Source organism: Phaeoacremonium minimum (assembly GCF_000392275.1).
Source record: "Phaeoacremonium minimum UCRPA7 unplaced genomic scaffold PA7_03_scaffold_371, whole genome shotgun sequence".
NCBI lineage: Eukaryota > Fungi > Ascomycota > Sordariomycetes > Togniniales > Togniniaceae > Phaeoacremonium > Phaeoacremonium minimum.
In genome coordinates, this window is record NW_006921275.1 from 203,656 (window position 1) to 227,090 (window position 23,435).

The following is a 23,435-nucleotide window of genomic DNA, read 5'->3' on the forward strand; positions in this document are numbered from 1 at the left end:
TGTGTTCCTGCAATTGTGCCAAACAACGGACTCTAATTCGCACCCCCTTGATCAAAAGTGCTTACTGATGCGTCTTTGGCGGCGCAGATGTGTACGTAACCGATGAACGCACCTACTTGTTTCCAGTTTCGTGGCAATACGAGCGTTCTCATCCTCTGTCGTAAAACATCTGACCTGCAAAACCAAACCCTGGGCTGATTGGCTTCGGCGCAGAGGCGTGGAAACATGGAGCCAGGTCGGCGATCCCCTGACCCGGCCCGTAGAAAAGACCGCCTCTAGCCAGCACACCCGGGGGATAAGGTACCGTAACGTTCTTACGTCCACACCACCTCCGAGAACAAGTTTTTAGGTGCCCGGTAGCCCGGGAGAGGCCTTGTAAGAGTTCACTTGAGAAGTCATTTTTTTCAAGCCCGGTGGGTAGGAAGTATATCAATCTTGTTTCACCATCTCGAGAAGAAAAGGAGGCAAAATTACAACTCGACCCGATCGATCTCTTCTGAGTTCGTAGCTTACGCAAGCTCAAGGAGACCAATAAAAAGTTCAATCTTTCAGATTCAATGTAGAATATCAAGCTATGGGCGATGTTTGTGACAAACAGTGTCTTTCCCAGTCCGGTTTTCTCCGGGCCAGGGTTCTGGGAATATTCTGTACTTGGGAGCTGTTCTACCTGTAGGAACGCTTGCCTCGTTCGTTCATGGTTCGCCTTCTAGGCCATGTGGTTTCGGGAGTATATGAACGGACGTTGTAAGACTGCTGCCTTAGAGGGCTATTCGCTGAGTGAGACATGTGAGCTCAGCGATGCCATGACTGATAAACAGGCCTGGAACGGTTACTCCTTAACGGGTTACCTTCGGCCTTGCAACATCTTCAGTGCTCTCTTATCCTGACGAGACTCTTTGTAGAGAATGTAATCCACACGACTCCGGTAGACGAGATCATAATTGAAACATCATCCAAACAACTCTCTCCTAATTGTTAAGGACTATATTCCAGCGGAGAGGACCAATCTGTCCTCTCTCCAGATATCCAGAGACTACTACCATGTAGATATCAAAAGCCTCGCTAACACATTCTCACACATAGTGGCTTCAGATCCTAAAGCACCTTTCTGCTCACGGAAACTAACCCAGTCCCGAGTGATTACCTCCCCACGTTGCGGCTCTACACAAAGGAGTTCGTCGGAAACCTCCATGGTGTCTTTGCCTCCGTCAGCAGCTGACAGGCCGGAAACTGTCCTACCACACCAACAGCCCACGGTTGCGTACCTCGGCGCCACTCCTCTACACGAATAGCGAACGTCCAAGACGTCCATCGCTCGGCACATATGCCGCTCGCGGTCTGGGCCGGATGGCACATCGCAGGTGCTGTGTGTGTCTGTCACGAATATAGTGGGAGGCGTCCGCCCCGAGCCTCTGGACGGATCTACCAACCCGGCCTACTCGGCACGTCTTGCTCCTCTCGGCTCGATCTCGCGTCCAGACCAAGACATGCTTCGACTCCGCCGTCAGACGCACTGCCCGGACCTCAGACAGGTGCAGATGAGACACTGTCGCCAGCCGCCAACCGAACATAAGTCTCCGTGGCGGTTCGTCCGTCTGCTCACTACGTCGCACCGCCCCGACGTCAGCGGATGCCGCTATGCAGCCCTGAACTGTCAGATCTAGCCGTGAAGGAGTCTTGGGAAATGTCGCAGGCGGTGCTCTGGCTGTGCTCGTGCACACTTGCTCGGACCTGCGGCCGAAATATCTCAGATATATCTCGATTGCAAATGTCTTGTGTTATTTACTCAGTCGTACAAGGTGAAATCAGTTGAGTCAGCAGCCTCCCGGTCACGGCGCCACAATGAAGTGCTTGAAGGAATCTTGGCCTTCTTGATGATTTCGTGTGGCTGGTGATAGGTCATCTCGTGGTTTGAGGCGATGCTGGGCTCGGGTGGCCCGGTTGGTGGAAAGATACACCCATGACGCGCCCAATATAGTGATTGCATTGCCATGAATGAGGGTGCGTAGCGGTAAGAAATCACCCGAACTAGTAGCAATAACCATGGCGTAGTTGCTCCCACGACCATTCATTCTGTAATCTTCGTCTCATCAAACAGCAGAAGTAGTCAAGCCAAAAAGCAAGCGCATTGAGTTGTGGGAGGCTGCAGACTGGGGCCCTGCCTGCTCCCGTAACTCAATCTTAAGATGTAGGAGCTCTGTGGCCCAACACGATTCCAGGCGGGGTTTGTACGACGCTTCTGTTAGGACGGGAGACAGCCTGCTGCTATCGCTTGTTGGCATGAACGCTGCCGAGCTACTCTCATCTTCATCAATGTAGCTTAGATTGCCCATATGGACTGCAGTGGTTCATCTTTAAAGCAGCATCTGTGCTCGTCGATGGTACCAGTAGGATCGATCGAGTAATATATGTAGCCTAGAGAGCTGCCCGGGCTTCCTGTCTGGGTGTTTAGGCTCAGAGAAGGCAATGTGATGTACATCGTGGTGTACATTTGCAATGGATTGATGACCTCCAAAAAAAGCGATTTAAACAAAGGAGCCTAGAATAAGTAGTATGTCAGCCACCATCAAAATGTGACCTATGCACCGGTGTATCCATTTCGAACGGCAGAGGTTCTCGCGGGACGGGATGTCGCGCATGAGCCGTCACGCTCCCGACGCCTTACAATATTCTGCTGTAGCAAACACTTGGTATGTGTCATGCCGTCTTTTCACTGTCAAGTAGCCGACGTCGTGTCAGCCTTTGACCGCTCTGCCCCTTGGCGAGTCTGCAAATAGTCAGTCACAACACGGTTGTAAAGCAATGGACATAATCCTGTTTGATCCGACTCGCGGAAGTCAGGTCTGCATAAGTGCTGATGCGGTGGTAAGCAGACGTGATTTTTCGTTGTTCAAAACGGCAACTGATTTGGACAAACGGGGTTTGCTGAGGAGCTTCAATAATCTCTGAGGTTTTCCTTGTTTATCTATGTACAAGCCTACAGCCCACGAAGCGTTCAAATCCTCCACAGATAGACATACACCGGAGGCCGCGCATCCGCCTCCTCAAGATCACTTTATGACGAAGCATCCTTCGCTTTCTCTGGAATGAAGGGCTCGTTGCCTCGGATGATAGGATAATGTGCGTAGATCTGCTTCTTCCGTAGATGAACTGGTGTCTTGCCCTCGGGTGTATCAGGGATGACCTTCTCCAGTTTCTGTCTTTAGTTAGTATAACGGGCCTGGACTTGTAACAATAGCTCCGCCCTGGACTTCAAGAGTCCTGGAAGAGGCATTGCCTCCAGAACAGGGCTGTACCCACCAGATTCTCAAATGCGCACTTGTTCAGCTTCCACTCTGCAGGTCGACATTGCCATAGCTGGTGATTGTTGTCGTCCAGGCACTTCCAGTGCGCGCGGAATTGCTCCAGGCAGGACTTGTTGAGGTCGTCAATGCTATACATTCCAGCCCGTTAGCTTCCTGACGCCTTCAGAATCATATGTGCTCGTGATTCGAGACACTCGTAATCCACCAGGATCATGAGGCTCCAAGCCATAAGTATAGAATAATAGATCAAGGACACATACACGCTCCTCGCACATCTTGTGACTCTGCGGCCCTCCTTCAAGCACTCGAACTCGCCCCGGCCCGGGTTCTCGGTCTTGCACTGCATGAAGTCATCGTTGTAATCTTTGCATCGCGCGCCAATAAAGAAAGAAGCGGATAGAAGGGGTGCTGAGCTGGCACCTAGCTCCTGGACTTTCGGGATCGACTCGGGGAGAGGGGTGGTGTCGTAGAGCTGGTGCTGGTTGAAGCTGTCTGGAAATTAGCTCGGGTCTTCTGAGAGGCAATTGACACGGCGGGCAGCGAGGAACTGAAATAAGCCATAGCCGAAGCAAATATATCAGGGGAGCACATACACGGGCTTTCGCGAAGCCATTGTTGCGGTATTGGAGGGCCCGAGGTCTTCAATTGGGGGTGTGGATGAGGAAGCTTTGCGTCGGGAAATGCAGGCCTACTGGTGAGGTGAGGTCAATTGAATGCCGTTGATTGGGTGGTTGCTCAAGGTGAGTGGCCAATTAAACCGTGGCCAAGGTGGGCTTCGGTGAACGCGGCTGAAGCTCTGGCCTACCAACGATTTCTGTGCGCGTTGCCGTACGCGATCCAAGGTGGGAAAGTCTTCAATTCTACCAACCACAATCACATAACATTAACGACTCCACAGCTATCCGGCTCTGTGTGGCATACAGACGAATACTCAGCCTTTGGATGGAAGCGCCTATCCTTATTCGCTTCACGCCAAACAGCATGAACTGAAACTTCTTTGTTTTCCCTGCTGCCTCCGTTGGCCGCATTCCGATCCTCAAGCTTCTCCCCTCTACGAATCCACTTTGACCAGCTACCTCTTCAACTTCAACACTGCCCGCCAAGATGTTTGCATCACTCAGCAAGCCTGCCGGTCAGCCGGCTTTCGGCGCGAGCACAACGAACCCTTTTGGGCAGTCAACTACCAACCAACCTACACAGTCTCTCTTCGGCCAGTCAAGTGCGAATACCAACATGCAGCAACAGCAGCAGCAGCAGCCGGCGCCAGCACTGGGGCAATCACAGGCTAATACCTTGGGAAGCTCACTATGGCAGCCTGGCCAGCTCACGCCTCGTATGTTCTCCTCGTTTCGTCCTGGATCGGTTTTGGATGCTTCTTGTTAGCGGCATGGCCTTCTGTGTCTTGTCTGAAGAAGCTATCGTTAAACATCACAGTCGCTAACTCTCGTGCACTGCAGAACAAAAGTCCATCCCCGACCAGATGCAACTGATCATGAACAAGTGGGACCCAGCCCACCCCAACTGCTCCTTCAAACACTACTTCTACAACAAGGTAGAAGAGTCTCGCATCCCCTTCTACCAGCCCGGCCCGAACGAGGATCCCAAGGAGTGGGAGGAGGCGCTGCAGAACAAGCCCGCGCCGGGATACATGCCCGTGCTGGCGGCCGGGTTCGCGGCGATGGCCGAGCGGCTCAAGGTGCAGCGGCGGGCGGTCGGCGAGTTCAACGTGCGCCTGCACGAGATCAACAGCAGCCTCGACGCCATCCTCAGCCGGCACGACCTCGAGACGAGCGTGCGCGCCCTCAACGCCCGCCGCAAGCACGAGGTCCTCCGCAAGAGGGCCGTCGTGCTCGCCCGCAAGGTCCAGGTGCTGCGCAACCGCGGCTACTCGCTGTCCGGCGACGAGGATGACCTGCGGCTGAAGCTGGAGGGTTTGGAGAAGACGATGCAGGATCCGGCGCTGAATGCGCGCATGGAGGAGCTGTGGAGCAGACTGATTATGCTGCGGGATTATGCCTCGTCGCTGCAGACCGAGATCAACAAGCGGGGATTTGGCGAGGACGAAGGCTTAGGTGAGGAGGTCGAGGCGAAGGCGAAGAAGGTGAGTTGAATGTGTCCCCGAATTTCCTTCATGTTCTCTACTGACAAAACGGTCTCATCAGATTATCGAGGACTACGAGAAACAACTACAGCATCTGAAGAAGGAAGTAGAGCTGGTCAAGAAGGATTTTGATGAGTGGGAGAAGGAGCACAATATCCAATCCGCAAGATGATACGGCGTCGTGGGAGAATTATTGCAAAGGACTGCTGTTGTACCAAAGGATCGATTGAATCATCGTGTATGAACGAATAAAAAGGGGGGTTTAGACATTCGGCGTCACAGGGTGCATATCAGCTTCTTGCCTTGCTCTACCTAATGAAGGGAGTAGCTGCAGGTGATTCTCTAAGATCATGCGGCCGCATAATATATGGCATTAAGGCAAAAGAAACTCATGAAAGATCCGCTGATTGCTATGCATGTTCTACTAACATCATATACTGATGTCCAAAACACCTATCACGCCAGTATACACCTGCCATCGCCTTGCTAAATCGGAGGCTTGCACGCTACGTATAACACAATATTAAAACGGACGACTCGTAACACTCCATCAGGAAACAGCCTCCGGTAGCCTCCACGCGACGAGATCATCTCGGACCTCAAACTCGTCCGCCTCGTTTGCTCTCTTAAAGCCATCCCGTCCCCGTTCACTACCGATTGTGGTAGCCAAGCTCGCCAAGCTCTCACTACGGCTTCGGCCGCCGCTTCGTTCCTCCTTCAGCTCGGGCCGCTTATGGCGAGGACTTCCCTGCTTCCCTCCGGCAGTGACGGTGTGCGTGCTCCGGTTACTCGCCCCGCTGTGATTCCTCATGTGGTGCCGTATCCGCCTCGCATCGCTGGGCCGTAGTGTTGCACCCATATCGTAGTTGTCTAGCTCGTCGCCGCTCGCGCTCCCGCTGTCATCTCGCGGGAAGCCCACCCGTCGGCCGCCTTTGCTCGTATTCCTGTCGCTGCCGCCGGCCTTCCACCCATCCCCGCCAGAAAATACGTCCTCGACGCATGCGTCCGCCGGTAGCTCGCCGGGCTGTCTCGCCCAGCTGGCCGCTAGTGCGCGGCGATACATGTCTTGGACCTCGCTGGCGTCCCGGCTCTTGGTCAGAGCTGGCAGTTGGTGCGGAGGGTGGTCGGAGGAAGGGTCCTCGACTTGCTCGCCGGCTAGAATTCCCGCGATGCCGCCGAAGACCGGAGCCGTCTTGAGAGGTGGCGCCACGAAGTTACGCTCGCCGTCTAGTTGTATCATTAGGATGCTGATCTTGACGGTGCTGTTGACTTTGGACTCCTGCATCAGGTACCGCCTGACCACGCCATCCTCAACATCCTGTGGTGCGTCGGCGATCGATGGCGCCTTGTTGGTCGATGTAGGAGAAGTCCCGCTAGCATCGCCGCCAGCACTGTTGGTTGCGGCGAGCCCAAGGCCGACGGTGATGCCACTTGCCGAGCTGCGCTTGCGTGAATGTCCAAAAGTTTTGTCGACCATGCGTTCTCCTATGCTAGGGCGACCTGTCGATCCCGTTTCGCGCAGGATGGCTTCGCTCTCCTCGATGTACTCGCTTAGGTTGAGGGTGATCTTACCCAGCGAGATCTTCTCATCGCGAACTCCACCAGCGTTGAACTCCTGAAGGACCTCAAACTCTATGAGGCACTCGGCGAGGTTGTTGTTCTTGTCGATGCTAATGCGCACGGGCACCACCTTGCCATAGTTGTAATCGACCCGGTGATTTGCGATTGGCGCCTTGGGTGTGCGCCCGCGGTGCTCCGTATGTATTGAATGGGGAAGATGCCATTTGATCTGTGATACGCCCGAGACGAGCGGGACGTTATTCAGATCGTAGATCTAGCGGGGTCAGTGTACGACATCCAGATACCGTGGGAATGAAACATGAGAGGGTAGTTAGACTGGCTAGACTGCTCCTCTAGTTCGCATACCTTGAGATGAAGCTCAAACTTAGGCTGTGAGGAACAAGTTAGCGAGGATTGTCTCCGCGAGCAGGTCTTGTTGAACCGCATCCAGATGCTTTGCTGCATCGCAAACGAGGGGATCTGGAGATGTTGCTTACCTTGCGAGCCTTGTTGACTAATGAGGGAATATGCATATCAGCAAATTGTTCGTCGATGAACCACGGTTAAGAGGAAGGTTAAGCAAGATGATGAGTCCGCAACGCCCCGCCTGCTTGTGAGGCTACATCTAGATGGCATTCAAGGGCCCAAAGCAAGACATTCAAGGAATGTGACCAGCCACACCAGCTCTGGCTCCGCGCAGCTTGGTTGGATGGCAGATCATTAAGGGTCGATGGAGGCGGGTGACAGGTCGAGATGGAGATAAGATCAAGGACAGGACAAAACAGGGAAAAGGGAGGTAGAAGTAGATAATTAGTCTGGGCTTACTTAGAGATGCCATTCCCTGGTCTCATGTGATCCCTGACAAATGCACACGAGTGCCTTTTTGAGTTTCCTTGGTCTGGACTCTTGAGGATACGCCGCAATCCAGGAACGGCTAAGTTTGGGGCGCTTTGTTTCCTGCCGCCTCCGGGTGTTCCGGATGTCCGAAACCGAGATAATGGCGTTCGAGTCGAGTCTCGACAACTCCAATAACGGTCCCCGCAAGGGTGTACGAGAACACGGCCTATCTAGAGAAGGAAAAGGGGGAGGTCCAGGTTGTATCCGGCAGCGTGGGAATGCCTGCAAAACATGCTTTAGAGTGCTGCTGATGCGCCAAGACGTCATCCTCCTGTGCCGACATGCAGCCGACTGGACTCTGCACAAGAATGCGCCATGCTGGCCCTAGGGGGGGGATTGGCGGGATCTTGGCTTACCGTTATCCCATTCGGTCAGTTCTCTTCCGTCGCCATGTACGCGCAATCAACGCCCGTCTCGAGATGAATTGCTGCTGTTAATGAACCTGGTTTGCGAGATGCTTTTGTGTCTATGTGGCACAATTGCCAGAACCAGACCAGGTCAGATGGAGAGGCCTCTCGTTTGCGGCTGAGTGACACCCTGTAGAACTATTGCGTTAAGCGAACTACTGGGGAATTATAGTGAGGGGCCCACTGTGCTTGGCCCTGTGGGGTGAGCTTAGCTCACTCGTCTTATCGATAAAAGCAACAAAGCAATTTTTAAACTCAACGCGACTCTCTCGCAGCAACAGCTATTGTGCTCGCCAAAATGGGTCCGAAGGCCCCAAATCCTTCAGGTAAACCCCAAGAGAGTAACAAGAGGAAAGCACTGTCTCAGATGGCTGCTACTTCCAAAAACTCAGGCAGGGACGCCGGTGCTAGCGGCCGGAATAACCACAAGCGCGTCAGGATTCAAGACGCGAGGTCGATTCACTCTCAGCCTTCGGATGCAGCACTGAGAGATGGCGAGATGGACGTGTCATCTTTTCTCAATGCCAGAGAGTTTGAGATCAGGGCGCTGGAGGATGGAATGCGCAGGTCCAAGGCATTCAGCAACAGAAGAGCTTTTCAGGTGGTGCCGCGCTCGATGCGGAGGAGGACGGCTAGCCATAATGTTAAGAAGCTACCAAAGCATCTACGGCCGAGGGCAAGGCGGGAGCAGATTGATGACAATACTCCGGTAGTAGTGGCCCGGAAACGGAGGCCGAGGACAACCAGAGCGAGGATACGCGCCGAGACAGCGAAGAAGCTGGGCATATTAGCTGAGAAGAAGCGCAGGAAAAAGTTGAAAGAGGCGGCTGAGAAGAAAGGAGGAGATGCGTCCACTACATGTCAGCTCTCATCAAAGCAGATCATTGAGACGCGACCAGCAAGGCCGAAGATACGTCGGAATGTGTTGAATGAACCACCCAAACCTAAATCCAGGTTCAGAAAGCGCCAAATTGACAAGACATGGTTGCCAACCCACTTGTGGCATACGAAGAGAGCAAGAATGACAGAACCAAAAGAGCCACTGTGGAGGTTTGCCATGCCTCTGACACCTACAGAGAAGTGCTACCGGACTACACATCGGGCCACCGGGCAGCGAGGAGCTGTCATTTGGGATATGAGTTATATGAGCACGATTGGTGTATATGGAGCTGCCGCTGGGATTGAGCGGGTATTGAAGGCACTCGGCATGGTTCATGATAGCCTCTGGGATGACCGGGGCAAGAAATGGAGAAGCGGCGGCCGGAGCTGGACAGGCATCCTGAGCAAAGAGAAGAGCGGCTCACGTAGGGATGTTGGTCCCGCAACAATCATGTGGAATCCGGAGGCCGTTTCTGTCACTGAGCAGACCTCGCCACCAAAGCCTCACAAATACCAACGGCAGCTGTACATCAGAGTACACCCTTCTTGTTTCCTGGAGCTCTTCACTTTGCTCACCAAACTCGTGAAACGAGAAACACCACAACTCTATATAGAAGATCTACGATTTGAGATCGGTAGCATCGAGCTCGCAGGGCCAGGATCCACCGAAGCACTACTCGGTGTACTTCGACCCTATCACTCCAAAGAAGACTCAAGCGAAACGCACGCGACTTTCTTTGAGTCTCTCAGAGGTGTCAGCAACTCTTCTGCCGTACCCCAGCACACTGTTCTCGGGTTTTCAATCCAGGATCCACGACTGTGCTACCCTCCACGAACGGTGGAACAGCTCGACGCAGCCTCCTACGGCCCTAACACGACGCTGCTCAATAAGTTGTCCAAAGGGCCAGAGCAGGCTCAGCGGCCCTTCGAAATCTTTGATAGAAGCTCTCGCTTCAAAGCAACCTGTCTCCCGTCACAGAGATCACTGAATCGGCGCAAGGGGGCAAGGGCGCCAGGAGAAGCTCTCCAAGTCACGCTCGAGGATCCACCAATTCCGATCATGCTCCTCGCTTCCAACAAGCCAGCGCAAGGCAGTTGGACGCTCTTGGCACCCTGGAAGTGTATCCTCCCAATTTGGTACAGTCTTGTACACTACCCGCTATCGACGGGTGGGAACCCACGATTTGGCGGCCTCAACGAGTTGCGCCAGGTAGCTTTTGAGCACAACCTCCCTTGGTTCCCTGGGGATTTCCCAGGCACAGATGGTGGAGCTGCTTGGGAGCTCGAGCAACGTGAGAAAAGACAGCGTGAGTGGGATAGGCGGCCGAAGTCAAAGCGAATCGAGTGGACATCCGTGACCTTGGGCGCTGGGAGAAAAGGTGAAGTTGGTTCAGGCTTCGCTTGTGACTATGAACATATGTTTGGGCTCAAGCGGTCAGAGAAATGTGTTCTGAGTGACGCAAATGAGGAGAATCAAGACGCCGACCCAGACAAGATCATCAGAGGCAGCAAGAGCAACACGACGCCAGATGCCATGGATGTGGATGCTCCTGTAACGGAGTCAAAATCAGGTGACGAACCTGGGCAGACTGCTGGAAAAGATGATTCAGGTGACTTGTCAAACATCAAACAGATATCAAAAGCGGGCTTCAACTCGCTGGCCTCGCGCTCAAGTATTGACGCGGCTCCCCCCTATTCGCTCATCGCCGTCAGCCTCACACAACAGTCTCGGGGCGTCCCCGAAACATGTGCCCGCATCTACCGGCTTCCTGCGCCTACAGCGAAGGCCATTCGGCCTGCAGAGGCCGAAGTCTCCGCTACACAGCCGCCTACAACTCCCGACATTCTCCCTAACGACCTGAGAGAGCAGTGGCTCGCCAAACTCCCCACCAAAAAAAGCAGCAGCAACAACAATACCAAATTTGCCGCCTCGCAACACACCGCACACCGCATCCCCCCCGGCACAGACATGGAGACCCGCAAGCGGCTGATGGCGCGGTCGATCATCACGACGGAACTGCCGTTCCCCAGACCCCAGCCGAATCAGGGGGACGTGGGTGGACACCCGCTAGTGCCCAATGAGGAGGACCTCATCGGGTTCGTGACCACCGGTTCGTTCAACCTGAAGGAAGGCAAGGGCGTGGGCATTGGGTGCATATCGGCTCAGAAGGCCCTTGAGGCTCTACGGTCTGGTGGGGAGAGGGAGGGCAGGCTGTGCATTGTCAGGAACGTCGGTGAGGGGATTGGCTGGCTTGCAAGATGGGATCTTGTGTGAGAATTAGCTGTAGTCTTTTTCAATGATACCCATGATCAATCAGCATATGAGTCGTGCATTCTCCTGACTAGGTGCTGTGGAGAGTGTAGACTATAGTGGTTACAGACGCAGAAATGCGCACCCATCACGAGCCGTCCATAAACCTACGACTCGCTGTTGAACCAGGAGGAAGTCCTGGAGGAGCCGCGCCGGAGTTTGGCCCCCAACGAGTCTTAGGTTCGACGCCATCGTTCCTTTTTGGCGAGGTCCTCAGCTCCACCATCCAGCGCAGTTGGCGAGCTAGCACAGCGATCGAGGGCTGGAACAGAAGAAACGTGCAGCAGGCGGAGGCATCTAGGCGTGAGCTGAGGGTCTACACCAAGCTCCCGAGGCTACCGGAGGATCGATCTGTCGAGCTGGCCAATTGTGTCTTAGACATGGAAGGCGTTGGGGAGAGACGGATGGAAGCTCCCTTTAGAATTTCCATGAACAGAGCATCAGCATAGTACCAAGGTGAATCGGGCTGGCCTCCTCACAACACTCCTTGCCTCCGCTACGGTAGAAAAGCGTCTAATGCAGATGTTTTGATGATTGATTTCAGCGAATACTCTATACAGAGTCGATAGGGCATCCCCCACGTCGATTGGGGGAAGCCCCTGTTGCGATCTGCCAGTCCCCCCTGTAGGACTGAGGTTGCATCGATTGGGTGCTATTGTGATCGGCCCCGCTGTTCGCGGCCGTAATGGCGCCGGGTGTGTACACTGTCCACTATCCACCATCCAGCCCGGTCACCTCCAGCCAAGAAGCACCTTCCAGAGCAGGATAAGGCATTCGTTGCAGGTGATTCTTTTTTACACTACCTAATGCCGGTGGTCTAGATGATGATCGCTCAAGAGGAACCGGCATACTGACGGTTACCTGCGTTCGTCGTTAAGTCTATAGTTAACGTAGAGAGCGGGACCCCGCATTGCAGACGGATGCATTGATACCTTGATAGGATGTCATGTTACCTTACCTAATACCTAAGTATCGATAAGCCCTAAAGGTGCGAGTAGGTAGGTATATTAATAAACTCATACCTGGGTCGCAATTCCTTTTGATCCTTTACGGGTTATTTGGAAGGTGAAGAGGAGGATCGGGAAGGTACGACTGAGAGGAGACGATGCTGGGGTCATTCTATTCAGCTGCTCTCTACCTGGATATCTGCATAGATGCCTCAGCAACGGAGAAACAGTGCAGTAGGAGCGACCCGCAACATTGGAGCTCAGCTTGGATGAGAAGAGGCGTGCCTTCCTTCAACCTGAACCCCGCCCACTGCTACAGCGATTCAAGTATTGAACTCGGGTGGGTCGCGACTGACTTGTAATGTTCCATTGTGCGGCGCCTTCCGCCAGACCTCCTGCCACCTTTCTGTGCTATTTTCAAATGAATTGCTGTAGCGCATGTATTATGGCAGTCCAATTGTTACGACTCGCTTGCCTTGCTTCTTCTCTCTTTTCTTTACCCTGTGATGGCTTCGATTCGCTGGAAATGCAGTTTCCCCGCGCGCGATTGGGTCAAAATGACAAGACGCCTGGTGGTCCACGGGTGGCTTTTCTGGCCTTGATATCTGGTATTTGCCCCATCTACCGGAGGACTACCACTTGAACGGCTTGGCTCACTTATCGGATTTGTCGAGAGGTGCAGTGCAGCCTCCACTGACAGCTGCACCTCCTCCACCTACGTGCTTCTTACCCTTATGCCTTGAAGCATATGCCTGCACTTACATTGGATCCCGTGCCGGGGTAGTCAGATTGGACATGATCAACTGATACTGGTTCTGATACTGGTACGACATGATACGCCGTCCAGCTTCCAGCTCCCAGCTCCCAGCTTCCCATCCAGCAGCAGAGCGCGCCCGCCCGCTCCCATGCCTATCCGTCCTTAGCTCCCATTCGACTGTTCTGTTATTCCGCCGCGTGAATAACAGAATGAATGAATGAGCGAACGAGGCTTACCTCCATCTTACCTAAACTCACCTAACCTACCAGCCTATCCGATCCGTCCCACCTCCGGTGCTAGTCTACCCAGGAGTCTAGTAGTCTACCTACCTGAGCAGCAGTCTTACCGCCCACACCTGCACCTGGGCACTTACTCTCCCTGCCTTATCCACATTGTCTGGCTCCTCATGTTGTTGTCGTCCGATGCTCTTCTTCCTTCTCTCCTCTCACACCGTCTGCTCTTGGATGCTTTCGCCACCGCTACTCGGCCTTAAGACGACCGACTGATCACAGACGTCGCGCCCACCGTCAGGCCTGGGAGTCTAAGACACCACACTTAGACAAACCCCCACATGCACCCAATCTTCGAATGGTCGCGTCATATCCCAGCCAGTGAGAGCGCCACGACGATTTAACCGCATTGAATGATGCCGCTTCTCCGACTCGGTCTCGCCTGAGGTCACCACCTTTAGCCTCGCCTCGACTTCGCTCGACTTCGCGCGCGTCGTCGACCTCTTGAAGCGACGAGCCCTCGGCCTGCTCTGCTGCCGACATGGGCTCGCTTGCGCTCCAGTCGTCGCTGCCGCTCGACATGGCACCATCGCTCGACTTCCTAGCCGCCGAGTTGAGCGACGCCGACTACCTATCCGAAGTCCTGCGCTTGACCACAGAGCAGTCCGAGGCCAATGTCGACAATGAGCTGGCTGCGAAAGCTGCTGCGTTAGGTATCTCAATCGCCAGGCCCAGCAGCCCAGATCAGCCAAACGGTTCGACTGCCGAGTCGGAGCTCACCGTCACTAATAATGGCCATGTACGCTCCCTCTCTGCAGGTTCGCATGGTTCTTCGAGCACGGCAGTCACGTCGCACTCGTCCACACAGGCAGTCTCAAACGCCGACTCTACAGGTAATTCTGTATCAAGGGTGCGGTCCCGAAGTCTCAACTTCTCGCAGTACGATAAGTACATAGCGCAAGTCGATCCGAACCTCAACCAGCCGAAATTTGTCAGGATATCACCTTCTTACTCGGAACCGGCACCGAGTATTTTCAGCGTCAGCACCAGAAAGAGTTATGTCAGCATAAAAAACGGTCTCAAGACGAAGATCCGGTGGAAAAGGAAGTCAAGCTCGTCATCGGGAGCAACACAGTCAGTGGGCCGAGCAGACCAGTCAGTCTCTCGTTTAGTCGCTAATAGATTGTCCAGCTCCTGCATATGCTGCCGTGACGACTTCAACAAGAAACGCGACTTACAGACCCTGCCATGCGGCCACAGCTATTGCGTAGATTGCTTACATGTCATGGTCAGTCAGGCGATCAATGATGAGTCCAAAATGCCGCCGCGATGCTGCACTCAGCCCATACCTAGCGCTACAGTCAAGACCATCCTCACACGTGAGGAGCAACATGCGTTTTTGAAATCTGTTTTGCAGTTCAGCACGCCATGGGCATCGAGAATGTTTTGTCCTAACACTAGCTGCAACGAGTTTATTCCACCGCGAAATAAGATCGATCCAAAACACCCGTTCGATGTGGTTTGTCGAAAGTGCAAGACTCGAGTATGTATCATGTGCAAGAGGAATGCGCATGCTGTGGGTCAGGACTGCCCGGATGATTGGGAACTGGATGCCGTCTTGAAGATGGGAGAAAAATCAGGATGGAGAAGATGCTACAAGTGTCGAAATCTTGTCGAACTCACACAAGGATGCACTCACATGACGTGTCGATGTAAAGCGCAGTTTTGCTATATCTGCGGTGCAGTGTGGGATCCCGTAGTCGGCTGTCCCAACTTTTGCAATGGCGAAGAAGAGCTCGAGCGGCGAAGAGTAGAGGAAGCAGCCCGAGAAGCTGAACAGGAAGCTGAAAAGGCAGCATCAGAGGCAGCAGCCATCGCCGAGGAGCTCGACAGGATAGAGGCCACGGAGAGAACCCACGAGAGCGAGGAGTTCAAGGCCTTGCGGGAAGAACAAGAAGACGAGATGCAGAGATTCAGAGCTTTCGAAAGGAAAACGAAATGGCTCATGTGGGCACGGCATACCGAGAAAAAGCTACTCCTTGTCAATCGACATAACAATCAAGCCGAGAAGATGAAGGAGAGGCATACGAAAACCACTCAGCAACTCGAAGATCGGCAAATTGCAGCAGAAATGGAATTAAGGACGACTTTAGAGCAGAGCGAGAAGAGTGTCCGCATTCGTCTGAGGCACATGGAGGCCTATTGTGACGGTCTAGGCCGACATCCGGATGGGGACCGGCCAGCCAGAGTTGTTACAGAACGCGATCTTCGGGAGTTGGGCCAGCAGTACAACCTCCGAGACAACATGGAACGACTAAATCAGGCGAAGATCAACGTTATGAGAGATCGACAAGCCCAGGCCATGGAAGAGCTACTGGAGCGACAAGAAGACGAGCTCCAGAGGCTCGAGGCTAAGCGGGACGAGGATATTGAGAACCTTGCCACAGAATTTGCCAATGAGGAAGACGTGTTGTTGCGAGTCTTCAAAGATAGGAAGAACAAGCTCCAGAGGCGATGGCGCTTGGCCATTGACATTCTGCGAGTTGAATTGGAGAAAAAGAATGGAGTAAGATATGGAGAGATGGCAACCCCTGAGTGGCCGATTGACACGCCGGATCCCCAGGAGGAAAGCCTGGCCCCGGTAGAAGAATGACACACTAGATATGACGAAACGACACTTCACCATGACCAACCACGACTATACCTTTGATGGTTTGATGAAACTCGCCACATCACTTCCCATTTATTCTGCAACATATTAATGGTCACTACATATTTCCTTTGTGATCTGAGGGGACCAGGCTTTATTAGATACAGATACCATTCGTCTTTACGGGCAAAGCGGGAGTTTTCATGGCGGTCACAGGTTGGGGAGTTTAATATACGGACGATAGCCATGCTATATGAAGAATCAGCAACACGAGCTGGATGAGCTTTGAGGTGCTATACTTTGACGATCTATTCTTCTCAATGAAGAGGCATCTGAGAGATCTCTGGAGACGAAGAAGTTTGGAGCATGGTACGATACACAAATCATGGACATAGTCCGAATCAATGAGCACACACCTTATTTCACAATCTACGAGTGACCAGAAAGCCTATGCAATCTGATGTGTCTTGCTGCTGAGCTAGCTTTCTCCCATGATGTAGTCGTCCATTGCCCATTCCTGAACACAACCTTCACCATACTTCAGAGCCATCCTCCAACATAATGAAAGGCTATAATGGCAACTAAGCAAGTGATTTCGAACAGTCTCAGGAACCCGATTGTTGATGAGAGGTTTTAAAGCCAAGCCCGTGGCCAAGCTTTTGTTAGCTACATCGAAGCGAGGCGGCTTAATCCCCAGCGAATCCCTGCCATTCTATCGGCTCTTCAGGGGTTACCCCGGCAAGTTGGTGTCATCAGGAGAACAAGCGAGCCGGACATTTTATTGTGAGTTACAAATTCATTATTATCTCAGTATTGATAAACGTCTCTGCCTAGGCATGATCATTTACACTGCCAATACGCTTAAGCCAAACTTTTATACATAGTCTCTTCCAGACACACAAAAAAAAAAAAAAAAAAAGGAAGACCAACAAGGGCTCATTCCAAGACTAGGGGCGTAAGAGTCTCCTCTTTTATATCATCATGCCACCAGTCACCGTCAAGCTCTACCCTCCCCACGAGCTCATGGCAGCCTCTTCGCCTTCTGTGCCGAACTGCAAGAAGACTGTCGCTCGTACAATGACTTATTTCAACGACCTCATCTCCACATCGGAGCCCCAGCGGTCCGTTGCCAATACGTAACCTGCCTCTTACCCGGCAGAGGAACAAGCACCTCTTGTTTGCTGCAAAGCTAGTGCAAAGACGATCATGGAATCGCAACACTCTTTATCACGCAAAAGATCGAGAACAGTCTCGCTATCTGCCTCGGCTTTCCAAGTATATATTACCGAAAGCCATTTGTTAAACTTGTCCAGCTGGAGATGCGGCAGTTCGTGCTTCTTAAAGAGGGCATAGGCCAGCACGTGCCTGCCGGTAGGTGAGTCTTCAGGAGGTCTGTTCCACTCATACCTGCCGAGCAGTTGGCAAAGCGCACGGAGGTTATGCAGGTGTGCAGCAGAGAATCCGCCGTCCGAAAGCATCTCCGAGGCCAACGAGGGTGCAAGAAAGCTCCCCCCCAACCCAGCAGGCCAAACCAACATGGGTGTAGTCCACGGTCAGTCTGCGATGGTCGGCCGAGAACGGCATGAGAGGTACTTCTTGTGAGCCCGGCACGCAGTTCTGCATCAGGATCGACAGCGGCTGTGTCCAGGCTTCGTGGGAATGCTCCAGGCCTGGCACCCATGAGGGCCCGCCCGCACGAAGAGGTTCGCGGGCGCAAAAGATAAGCCTACATGCCCAATTATCACTCGTCGCAGAAGCTACAAAAAAGTCCTCGAAAAGCTGAGGTGCGGGCGTCGCCGTTTTGTGGTTGAGGATGGCCTGGACTTCTGAGTCCAACATGCCTCGCACACCGTGGGTCTTGTCTCGCGGATCTGTCGCTTTCCGCCATATTATTTCGTTGGTGGTTGTGTTCTCGTTGCTGAAACCCTCAAACCTTGGCCGATCCGCTCCAAAATATACCCGTAGGACGAACTGGCCGATCTTCATCAGGCCGGTATAGATGGCCAGCCCAGAGAAGGGTAGGATGAAGACGAGCCTAACTGCTGTTACTGCTTTGGCAGTGGCAACTCAAGACAGCAATGATCGTGCCGATTGCAACGGTCGACAGAATCACGCCGTCTGCGAATCCTAGCCTTTGAAGGAACCGGTCATAGTTATTCAGATGCTCGATCTGCTCTGAGAGCTCACGACGCTGGAGCACCGCCTGCCGATTGATCCATATATACGCCAGATCTATCCACCTTGACACGCAGTGGCCGACTTGGTACTTCTCCAGATAAGTATTCCATCGGTTTGACTTATTCATGCAGACCATACTGAGCACGAAACTGCGAAATGGCAGAGATCTTCGCTACCAACGATCGGTATGCTGTTAAGTGTGGACTTGTACCAATCCCTGACGGGATAGCCACTCTGCAAAAGTCAGGCGGAGGGATCTTGTTGATTAGCCCTAAAGGAGAAAGTACTGATAATGAAGTCGTATTAGCAGACATGAGGCGACGTGGAGTAGATAAGACAGTCTGGAGTTTCACTCAGAGAATATTCGATGATTGCAGAACTAGAACAAGTGGCACTAAGGATGAGCTGTGAAGACAACGTCTATTAGAGATCTAACTTGTAGCAGCAGGACAAAATACTGATGGTGACAATGACAGATGCCTTCTCAAGTCGTCTAAATCAGACGCAGAGACTTCGTCCCGCACCACAGAACGGGGTCGGTACTGAGCGCAATTTCTTGCAATGTCCAAATGCGATCTATCCACTCACGGGAAACGATGTCCACGACACCACCACGGGCTTCAAAGGGGAGATGGGGTGCTGGTTGAAGCCAGTGGAGACCAAAGTGGCCAAGGGCCCTGCTCTACAGAGAGTCAACGCCCCAATTTTGCTGCATGTGACTCCAAGCACACTCTCCGGATCAGGCCTGAGAGCCTGTTGATATCCAGCATAACGGAACAAAAGCTCGATGGCCTGGTCAGTTGCAGCAGTACCAGCTCCAAGTCAGATATGCACTGTTTTGGCGAGCGAGTAGATGTCTCCCATGAGAGCTATCTGGCTGAGCTTTTCCGCCGAGTCGTCTTGGTTGACACAGATCGAGTCAAGAACTTCGGAGAGCAATTTGTTTCAGTATTGTGTATATATATATATATATATATATATATATATAAATGAATTATAAAGCCATGGACTTTGCTTTTTGCTTGTGTATTGGATGTGGTAACTAGTACGACTAGGTTTTCATTCGTATCCGAATCCGCCGCTTTCATGTCCATCATGTGGATTCGAAAGCTTGTTTCGTCTGTCCATATGATACAGTCGTACTTCTGGCATATACTGTCCGCACGGCGTTAGAGGTTGATGTGTTCGCTTCTAAGGTGATAGCTAGAAATGATGGAGTGAAACGAGCATTTATATTTTCTTAACTCCTGTAATCTCAAGTCATTTTGCATGACGCGATTTGCTATCACAATTGAATCATCGTGGAAGCAAGCGTGATGCTTGACGTTGACTCCCAACTTCTCTCGTGACGCTTCAGGGACATTCCTACATTAGGCCGCATACCGTATGTTCAACCTACATATATTGCTAAGTAATGAAACGTGGTTTAGTAGAGACAATCAAGGAGTTTCCTCAGTATAGTGAGAGTGGCGAAACTAGCTGGAGCAGAATAGAGGGTTTGGGTTCTAAGAGGCAAGCATGGGAGAAAGTCATCACACTGTCAAGTGAGATTTGTTACGTTTGATTGAGCATACCAAAGAAAATCAAGCGGCACAGGCAATCATGCAAGCCAATGACAGAGTTCCCAAGCGTTTAATTCTATTATCTTCAAAGTAGTATGACACATGACGCAGTCTATGCAGGACTCAAAGTACCTCTAACGCCGCCCTTCGCGCCGACCTCCCTCGTGGTGACAGTCAGGCTCAGGTCCGCCATGACGTTTATCGTAACCTCGACCTTGCCGCCCTTCTTGACGCCCTTGATGGCCGCCTCGGCGAGCGTCTCGCCAATCTTCCAGACCTTCTCGCGCTTCTCCTCCTCTTCCTCCTCGTCGTCGGAGAAGTCGCTGTCGTCCTCGTCCTCGTCGTCCTCAACGGTCGCCTGCTTCTTGCCGTTGGCCTCGGGCTTGGGCTCCGGCTTGGTGACCTTGATGTGTGTGCCACCCTCGACCACGCGAACGAGCACGTCGCCGCCCTCCTTGGGCGCGGCGACGTGGACCGTTCTCCTAGCGGGGACGGCGGTCTCGGGGGCAATGATAGGCGTGAATGTCTCGGAGCCATCCTCGGCGATGGAAACAACGCCGATGGCGTTTGTGATGTGCTTGACGGTGGTAACAGCGGCATGTGTAGACTGGTCGATATCCTCGGCCTCGTACTCCTGGATCAAGCTGGCTTGTAGAGCAGCGCCGCGTGCCTGCAGCTCAGAGGGGTTGATCGCAGTCGGGCTGGTGCTGGGGGCCAGGATGGTGGTCGACTCGGGGAAGATGAAGCGGAAGTTGGCCGCAATGCGGGGAGTGTGCGCAGTGCCACCAGACAGGATGACCTCGTCGACATCGAGAACGTCCAAGCCGGCCTTCTTCACCACGGACTCAACGAGCCTGTTGAAGCCCTCAAAGACGGTGCGTCCAATAGTCTCGTACCGCAGCCTGTTGATGGTGCTGGCAAAGTCGAAACCCTCAGCCAGAGACTCGACGCTGAAGCTGGCGTTGGTTCCGATACTCAGGGCCTTCTTGGTGGCCTCAGACTCAAGCTTGAGCTTGGCCAGCGACCGAGCATTCTCGCGGGGGTCGAGATCCTTGTGCTTCTTCATGAACTCCTTGGCAAAGTGGTCCATCAGAATCTTGTCCAGAGCATAACCAGCAAATTCGTAGTCGTGAGCGGTAGCCAGGGTAGTGTACATTCCTCCTCGAGAGGCAATGACGGTGACATCTGACCGCGTGCCGCCCAGATCAGCCACCACAACGATCTTGTCCTGGATCTTGGCCTCCGGGCGGGCATCATATGCGAGCAGGGCGGCGGTGGGTTCTGAGATGAGCTGCAGGACTTCGATGCCCGCATCATTGGTGGCCTTGATCAACGCCTCACGCTGCTTGTCTGAGAAGTTGGTGGGGACGGTGATGACGGCAGAGGTGACCTTCTTGCCCAGGTAGTCGGACGCGGAACCCACTAGCCTGCGCAGATACCGAGTAGCGACCTCCGCGATGGCGAGCTCTGAGGGAGCCTCCTCCTCGCCCTCCTTGTCCTTGACGGTGAAGGTGATGGTGTCGTTGGCGTCTTTGGGGTGCGCCGAGGCGTGGTTGTGGCTGGGGTCGATCGACTTGAACCTAACAGATGCTGTCAGTACATTGACCCTCCGCGCAAATGATCAGAGCAACGCACTCTCTGCCCAAGAAATCTCGGAAGTAGGCGACGGTGTTATTGGGATTCCGGACCAGGAAGGCCTTGGCCTGGGCGCCGTAGTATTCATCGCCATCAACGTAGGACAGGATCGTAGGTATTTGTCGGTCTATTGGTCAAGTGGTTAGCAGTCAATCCATTTAACCAAACACAGCACACAATAGTCTCACCTCCGTCCTCGTTGGCAATAACCTCTGCCTTGTCGTCGACCGTGAAGGCAATGGAGCTGTTGGAGTTGCCAAAGGTGATGCCGATTACCGTGCGGTCGCCTGGCGCCGGGCCAGGCTTGGAGCCCCCGTTCTCAGTCATCGGTGCAACTTTCGTGACACAACCAGATGCAGTGTAATGCGGTCTTCAAATTGAATCGCTAATCCGCAGGAAAGAGGACTGAAGAGCAAGGCGAGCGGTGCTGTCCGTACACTCTGCTGAGGGCGGTGTTGGTGTTGGTGGTGGTGGTGGTAGTGGGGGTTAGAACTTGCGGGCAGCCTCCAAAAAATACAGCAGCCAAAAAATTCAAAAAATTTCACCGTCTCGATGTTAGCGGATCTCGCCCGGGCGGCCACTGTGCAGGCCCAGAGACCAACCTTGAACCCCTGTCAGCCCCGATAACGATAAGCCTGGCTAGCGTCGAAGTCGAACCCCACCATTGATTTTACTTGCTACCGTAAGTGAGAGACTCCAAATTTATCCTCCATGACTTGGAAGGCTGAAGTGTCGTCGCCAACTGAAGCACACAACGAGAAGCAGTTGACGAGGCCCAGCACAATGGCGACTACAGATACTTTATCAAGCTTCGTGCTACCTGGAGAGGCACTCGACCCCTCCCAGATTCCCACACACAAGAAGAAGGCCCTACAGATCGGCCCCGGCCTGAGACACATACCGCCGAGCACCATAGTTCCCACCGTAGCAGGCCAGCTCGTCGCAGATCCGAAGAAGAATTCGCTATGGGTTGAGTACAACGGAGGCAGAGTAAGTTCCTCCCCAGCCAAATAGCAATTGGCCGTTCTCCCACCCAGCCCATTCCGCGCAAGACCACCAAGGCTGACCAGCGATCCCCGTGGCACAGTACATCCCCGCGACAGGCGACCTCGTCATCGGGCAGGTGCACCACGGCGCCGCCGACTTCTACTACGTCTCGCTGTCGCCGCACACGCCCAACGCGCTGCTCCCCACGCTCGCCTTCGAGGGCGCCACCAAGAAGACGCGGCCCCTCCTCAGCGCCGGCGCCCTCGTCTACGCCCGCGTCGCCCTCGCCAACAAGCACATGGACCCGGAGCTCGAGTGCGCGCACCCGGCGACCGGCAAGGCCGACGGCCTCGGGCCCCTGGCGGGCGGGATGGCGTACACGGTGTCGCTGGGCTTTGCGCGGCGGCTGCTGATGGCCGGCGCGGGCGGGGCTGTCGTCGTGCTGGAGGAGCTGGGCGGGCTGGGGCTCAGCTTCGAGACGGCGGTGGGGAGGAACGGGCGCGTGTGGGTGGGCAGCGAGAGCGTGCGGACGGTCATGGCGGTGGGCAGGGCGCTGCGGGAGACGGACGAGGGGAACCTCGACGAGGAGAGGCAGCGGAAGCTGGCCAGGAAGCTGGCCCGGGAGATGAGCTGAGGCGGAGGAAGCATGACGTGACGGACGACATGACGATCTCTCCGCCGGCGGTGCCCATTGGGCCAGACAGTACGGCGTGGTTGGGCTGCGCAAGACTGTGGCCAACCTCTCCCACAACCGCGATTTCGTTGAATCGGGTAAATGTGGGTTTGCTTGTCTGATACTCATGAGATCTATCGAGCCACTTAGTACAGTGCTATCCTCTTCAACAGCATTGAAGAAAGAAGCGAGCACAAGATGGAAGGAACATGGACATGGCAATTGCTACAGTGGGAAAGGTTATATCAACCACTCAAACCCTTGGAGATCAGGGATACAGCACAATGTGTTTGTTCATAGCATTCAGTAGAGGCACCCTTGATGTCCACGGTAGTAAAGTTCACCATTCAAGGAGG

General features: G+C 53.6%; 7 protein-coding genes across 7 annotated transcripts; 4 read left to right on the forward strand and 3 right to left on the reverse strand.

The window, feature by feature from the left end:
• Positions 1-3,055: 3,055 nt before the first annotated feature.
• UCRPA7_4842 (putative nadh-ubiquinone oxidoreductase kda subunit protein) lies at positions 3,056-3,918 on the reverse strand (the record flags this gene model as incomplete). The annotated part of the gene is made up of 4 exons (XM_007917393.1): positions 3,056-3,200; positions 3,320-3,433; positions 3,566-3,793; positions 3,899-3,918. 4 exons carry the CDS (start codon positions 3,916-3,918, stop codon positions 3,056-3,058), a joined length of 507 nt encoding a protein of 168 aa, XP_007915584.1.
• Positions 3,919-4,409: 491 nt separating this feature from the next.
• Positions 4,410-5,578, forward strand: UCRPA7_4843 (putative nucleoporin nup44 protein; the record flags this gene model as incomplete). Its single annotated transcript, XM_007917394.1, has 3 exons — positions 4,410-4,638; positions 4,763-5,406; positions 5,468-5,578. 3 exons carry the CDS (start codon positions 4,410-4,412, stop codon positions 5,576-5,578), a joined length of 984 nt encoding a protein of 327 aa, XP_007915585.1.
• Positions 5,579-5,956: 378 nt separating this feature from the next.
• Positions 5,957-7,499, reverse strand: UCRPA7_4844 (putative respiratory complex assembly protein rmp1 protein; the record flags this gene model as incomplete). Its single annotated transcript, XM_007917395.1, has 3 exons — positions 5,957-7,240; positions 7,333-7,356; positions 7,464-7,499. 3 exons carry the CDS (start codon positions 7,497-7,499, stop codon positions 5,957-5,959), a joined length of 1,344 nt encoding a protein of 447 aa, XP_007915586.1.
• A 3,067-nt stretch (positions 7,500-10,566) lies between these two features.
• UCRPA7_4845 (putative popld domain-containing protein) lies at positions 10,567-11,424 on the forward strand (the record flags this gene model as incomplete). The annotated part of the gene is made up of 1 exon (XM_007917396.1): positions 10,567-11,424. The coding sequence occupies one exon, from the start codon at positions 10,567-10,569 to the stop codon at positions 11,422-11,424; it is 858 nt and encodes a 285-aa protein (XP_007915587.1).
• Positions 11,425-15,093: 3,669 nt separating this feature from the next.
• On the forward strand, positions 15,094-16,047 carry UCRPA7_4846 (putative ibr domain-containing protein; the record flags this gene model as incomplete). The annotated part of the gene is made up of 1 exon (XM_007917397.1): positions 15,094-16,047. The coding sequence occupies one exon, from the start codon at positions 15,094-15,096 to the stop codon at positions 16,045-16,047; it is 954 nt and encodes a 317-aa protein (XP_007915588.1).
• Positions 16,048-19,896: 3,849 nt separating this feature from the next.
• On the reverse strand, positions 19,897-21,746 carry UCRPA7_4847 (putative hsp70-like protein; the record flags this gene model as incomplete). The annotated part of the gene is made up of 3 exons (XM_007917398.1): positions 19,897-21,364; positions 21,420-21,546; positions 21,608-21,746. The coding sequence occupies 3 exons, from the start codon at positions 21,744-21,746 to the stop codon at positions 19,897-19,899; spliced, it is 1,734 nt and encodes a 577-aa protein (XP_007915589.1).
• A 456-nt stretch (positions 21,747-22,202) lies between these two features.
• Positions 22,203-23,040, forward strand: UCRPA7_4848 (putative exosome complex exonuclease rrp40 protein; the record flags this gene model as incomplete). Its single annotated transcript, XM_007917399.1, has 2 exons — positions 22,203-22,409; positions 22,507-23,040. 2 exons carry the CDS (start codon positions 22,203-22,205, stop codon positions 23,038-23,040), a joined length of 741 nt encoding a protein of 246 aa, XP_007915590.1.
• Positions 23,041-23,435: the final 395 nt, after the last annotated feature.